Below are 3,559 nucleotides of genomic sequence, written 5' to 3'. Positions count from 1 at the left end.
CCTCTTCAGATTTCTTCTGAAGCTAATGCTCTGTCTTATCTTCGTCTTCATCTCCATATTCATCATTGTCAATAATCTTTTTATTCTTCTTGTATACCTTGAACTCCATAATTATCAATATTGGATAGATTACATTTTCTGTAATTGGTACAATTTTAACATCAAAACGTCCTTCACCAGCTTCTCTATTTAACAATAACTCATAATTATGATACCGTACCGGTGATAATATGCCAATCATAAGAAAATGATATGATAAGTTACTATTTATAGTATCCAAATACGAAAGAGATTCCATTATCATCGTTGGAAGTTCCTCCTCAAATTTTGTGAGATTGCATTGCAAAAGCATCTCCAGCATTATATCTGGATTAGATGAAATTCTATTATTTAACCATTCTTTCCATTCTGTGAAAACCTTTATGTTTGGAATGCATAGATTCTTGTCTTCGTTCATTGTAAGATAGCCTTCATAGTAGAGTAAAGTCCATATCACACGAGGAGATAGTGTGTTATAATCAATGTCTTTCAAGATCTTTACATCAATCACATCTTTTTTGAGTAATGTTAACGTCTCTTTTTTAAAGTCTTTGGTTGAGTGCCAAAGTAATTTCTTGATAGTCGCAGTACCTCCTGTTATGTTTCAAAAAACCATATTATAAAACAATTCTGCTAGGAGCCAATTAATTACCTGTGTTCACCCAGTGCGCATCCAAAGTATTTGTGTCAATAAATTGATTTATTGACCATGGATTATACAGACAAATTCCATTTCCAGCCTTATATCCATCGTACCATTCTTTGACTTCATTCAACCGTTCTTTCTTATCGCAATATTGAAGAAGAATAGTCAGTGAATCCAAATTGGGTTGCATATTTATCAACATACATTGGAAACACATTCAAATTGTTAAGTTCTGACAAATATCCCGACTTAGCAATGCGAGACACACCAACGAGGAGGGTTTTCTCCAAATTTTTGTCATTGTCCTACATTGGTCAATCAGATCATTTTTAGGTTACACTTGCATGGATCTTACGAAAGACAGCTGAAATGTTTACCTTGAGGAGCGCTCCAAATAAAGAAGAAAAAAAACCACGAGCTTTTTCATAATATTGATATCGGTAAGCAATTTCCATAGGGTGATCGTATTCGTCAACTAGGACAATACACCTTCTTCTGTGGTAGGTTCTCAAGTATTTGGAAAGATGTTCAAGAGATTTTATTATGACCGCATGTTCAAAATTACCAGAAAGTATCTTATTAAATCGTAATTTCTCATAATTATCAAGAATATCATTAATATAGCCGTGCTCTTTATAAAGTGATGCCAACTCCTGACACAATAAAGCTTCCATTTTCAACCAAGTATCACAGACATCGAAACCCTGGAAAAGGAATGTAAAAAATAAACAGATCAATAAAACGGTTTGCAATGTACAGAAGCAAATAACGCTATACCTTGAGAGATAGGAAGATAACCAGATACTTGCAAAAGTGACTATCGAGTAGACATGATCTCTCCATAATTTTTGTATCTCTGAACAGTTCACGATAGTAGTTCTCATTGTCAGGATAGATGGGGATTGAAAAAAATTCTTTAAGCATTGTGAGATTTGTGGTTTTTCCAAATCGTCTTGGCCAAACGACAAGAGAAACATCTGAATTGGACTTAATGAATTCAGCGATTAGTGATGTTTTGTCAATAAAAGTACAACCTCCATTCACAATTCAGTTGAAGTGGTCCTTGCCAATGGGAATGCTTTTTCCTGTAAAGAGAGTAGCAGTTCTCTCTATGACAGTATCAAAAAAGAATTAGTCTCTGATATGAAAATTTCTTGGTAAGAATAGAGAAAAGTAAAATAGGGGTAAATATGCATACGCGTCATAATTCTTTGTTTTTTCAGTGAAGACTCCCACAGTGGTTCTAGAAGTAATGATTGATTAGAACGATTTTGTAAGTTATAAGCTACACCAATTCTTACCTTGTTTCTCTTTTTGTAATGCTTTGAATTTGTTGTAACCATCAAGCATTTCATTACGTTCTCTTTTCAAACGTTCATTTTCTTCGTATAACTCCCAATACGTAATATTATAAGTTCTTGAAAAGGACAATTGAAACAAATCAGATCTTGGTGACCGAAGGCGTTGAACTTGGGAAGTAATGAAGTGAGTTGGGAAAACGGTCCTACGAAAGACCTGGGTAATTTTTGAGAAAAACATTTGTACAGATACAAAAAAAAAATTGGAAATTTACCCTTATAATCCTTCGGCAAGAATTTTCCCATCTGCGCATTTCAGGTGATCGACCTCACATGACGAAGTTCTCTATGCTACTATTGCGAACCTAAGTTTATTGCTTGAAGTGTTACAATTGAGGTAATATTTATGAAGAACATCAGCAGTAAGTGAGCGCTAAACTAATTTGTTTCGATAACTTGAGAGAAGTAGGGATGGTATAGAAGCTAAGCTTTTCTTCGAGTCCAATGTTAACATATGCATGTTTGGCGAAAGTAAGGTTTATGTATTTTAATAAAAATTGATTAAATATTTTTCATTGAACACAGTTCTAATCATTTTCCTAATATCTCAATCTATGATAATTGTGTCATTCCATATGATATTGTCAGAGATGATAGAAGGATTTTTTCGTTAATTGAAATAATATAAGGAGACGTTAAATAAGTTTAGCCAGTTTATCTGCTTCATCATAGAGGGACATCCATGTTTTAATGAGATTGACTTCTTGTAATTACATGAGAAATTACTTTCCTAATAAGATAATTATTAATCTTGAGTTGTTGTGGTTGTCTCGGAGTAATCGTTGACTCTTTCAAACTATTAAAAGTGTTAATACAATTTAAAGAGTCTGTATAAATATTAAGTTTAGGACAGACTAGTAAGGCTAACTAGATTGCTAGTGCTTCTGCTTTCGTCAAGGAGCTCTAATCTAAACCCAATTTTGTAGTAAAGTCATCTGAACCTTCTGTATATATATTTATTATAGATAGATTATTAATAGCTACAGCAATATTTGAAAGTTGGTCAAAAAGTAAATACACATGATCTTAACTTACATATAAACGAATCACCTAATCCTTTCTTTGAATATCATAAATGTCTATGAAAATTTGAATTATATCCTTTTCAAGAAGGACTTAGAGAATTTATACGTCACATTATTAAATTAAAAACAATCAACAACCTTACTAAAAAAATCAATAAGATCATCAAACCACTAAATAGGAGACTTGGTGATCTACTTTTAAACAAAGTTAATAATAATTTGAATCATTTGAATATCAAGTATGATGATATGAGTGGATTAGAGAATCAATTAAACTTATGCTCTTTAAATGATATAGATGATGTTCTTTTAAATATCACTAGACTTTTCTTAGAATTTTTAATCGTTAAAGATTCTTTGGAACTTCTTTTAGATATGATAACAAGAAAAAAAAGAAATCTTCATCACTTATCAATATCAAATAATAATCATATAAAATTTCATGCTGCCTTAATTAAACTTCTAGAATCGCAACAATGTTTGAAAACTCT

The 3,559-nt window shown here is 31.9% G+C and overlaps 1 protein-coding gene across 1 annotated transcript; it reads right to left on the bottom strand.

The window, feature by feature from the left end:
* Positions 1 to 22: 22 nt before the first annotated feature.
* Positions 23 to 2,224, bottom strand: OCT59_019829 (uncharacterized protein; the record flags this gene model as incomplete). Its single annotated transcript, XM_066143799.1, has 7 exons — positions 23 to 633; positions 692 to 824; positions 886 to 990; positions 1,063 to 1,389; positions 1,463 to 1,662; positions 1,884 to 1,928; positions 1,987 to 2,224. 7 exons carry the CDS (start codon positions 2,222 to 2,224, stop codon positions 23 to 25), a joined length of 1,659 nt encoding a protein of 552 aa, XP_066005513.1.
* Between the last annotated feature and the right edge of the window lie 1,335 nt (positions 2,225 to 3,559).

The sequence above is a fragment of the Rhizophagus irregularis genome, chromosome 29, assembly GCF_026210795.1.
Source record: "Rhizophagus irregularis chromosome 29, complete sequence".
Lineage (NCBI taxonomy): Eukaryota > Fungi > Glomeromycota > Glomeromycetes > Glomerales > Glomeraceae > Rhizophagus > Rhizophagus irregularis.
This window is presented reverse-complemented; position numbering and strand designations above follow the sequence as displayed.